Source organism: Scomber japonicus, chromosome 24, assembly GCF_027409825.1.
Source record: "Scomber japonicus isolate fScoJap1 chromosome 24, fScoJap1.pri, whole genome shotgun sequence".
NCBI classification, from domain to species: domain Eukaryota; kingdom Metazoa; phylum Chordata; class Actinopteri; order Scombriformes; family Scombridae; genus Scomber; species Scomber japonicus.
This window is the reverse complement of record NC_070601.1, coordinates 3,974,536-3,976,029: the sequence shown is the minus strand read 5'-3', so window position 1 is coordinate 3,976,029 and position 1,494 is coordinate 3,974,536. Positions and strand designations below refer to the sequence as shown.

Here is a 1,494-nt window from a genome sequence, read left to right as displayed (position 1 = left end):
GCATGCTGTTCCTCCTTCCCTGCCTGCAAGATGGGGAATAGTTTCTCCAATTTGGCCGCCTTCCAGTCCTTGCACATAGTCATGCTCGGGTTGGACTCTGCAGGCAAAACCACCGTGCTCTACCGGCTGAAATTCAACGAGTTCGTCAACACTGTCCCCACCATCGGTTTCAACACGGAGAGGATCCGGCTGGGCGGCGCGGGGGCCTCCAGGGGCATCAGCTGCCACTTTTGGGACGTCGGGGGCCAGGAGAAGCTGCGGCCCCTGTGGAAACCCTACAGCCGCTGCACAGATGGGATCGTGTACGTGGTGGACTCCGTGGACGCAGAGAGGCTGGAGGAGGCCCGCACCGAGCTGCACAAGATCACCCGGTTCTCAGAGAACCAAGGGACGCCGCTGCTGGTCATCGCCAACAAGCAGGACCTGCCCCGGGCGCTGGATGTCGGGGAGATTGAGAGGCAGCTGGCTCTGGCCGAGCTGAGTCCCTCCACCCCGTACCACGTCCAGCCGGCCTGCGCCATCATAGGAGAGGGGCTGGATGAGGGCATGGACAAGCTGTATGAGATGATAGTGAAGAGGAGGAAGTCACTGAAGCAGAAGAAGAAGAGGCAGTGATAACAGATTTTGGAAAAGAAAGCTATATATATATATATAAAAAAGAAATCCTCTACTATAGAAATATAAGCAGGAAGATTCAAGGTATATTTTACAGTGATACATAGCAGATATAAAAAAAAAACATAAAGAAGCATAAATATCTTTATTGATTACCACAGACTCATTGCAAGTCTCCATATGATAATGAAATATATTTATAGTGAAGCCACATGAGCTAAGAATACCAATAATGTCACATTAAACATGCCGAAACTCCATTTATCAATCTTTTTATTTGCAGAGAACAACTGAAATAGGTAGAATATAACCATGAATTATACAAACTCATAAAAAAATCACTACAAGCTCAGATTTATGTGAGAAAATATTGATGGTTTGCCTCTATTGGTGACTGTTTTAACCCTCTTTACAGGCAGATAGTGTCTCCATAAACTCTGGCACTCCCTCTCTAAGTCCCTGCAGGAATATTAATAGGACTGTTTCACTGGGGATGCCTCCAGTAAAGCGAAGATGTTTTTATAAATTGTATATGGATCTACTGGCAGAGCTCCCTGTTGCTGCTGTGTTGTGCTGTGCACAGATGTGAGACTGTTAAATGAGTGTGATGTGGGATGCACAGGCTGCTGTTTAGAGCTGCGAGGTTGCGTTACAACGAAGACGAATCCCCAGAAAAGACACAACTCTCTCCGTCTGTCTCTTTTAACATCCTCTCTGCCACTTTGAGGTGAAATAATAAGTAAAATGTAGAGTTGCAGCAATTATAGTCAACTCACAGCAAATTAATCAGCAACTGTTTTGATGGTAAACTTTAAGTATTTGGGGTTTTGGCTGTCAGACAGAAAAAAGACACTTTAAACTCACTATTCACTATTCTTA

General features: G+C 45.8%; 1 protein-coding gene across 1 annotated transcript; it reads left to right on the top strand.

Annotated features, from left to right (window-relative positions):
• Positions 1 to 615, top strand: LOC128354450 (ADP-ribosylation factor-like protein 4C). Its single transcript, XM_053314693.1, has one exon. It carries the CDS (start codon positions 31 to 33, stop codon positions 613 to 615), a length of 585 nt encoding a protein of 194 aa, XP_053170668.1. The 5' UTR covers positions 1 to 30.
• Positions 616 to 1,494: the final 879 nt, after the last annotated feature.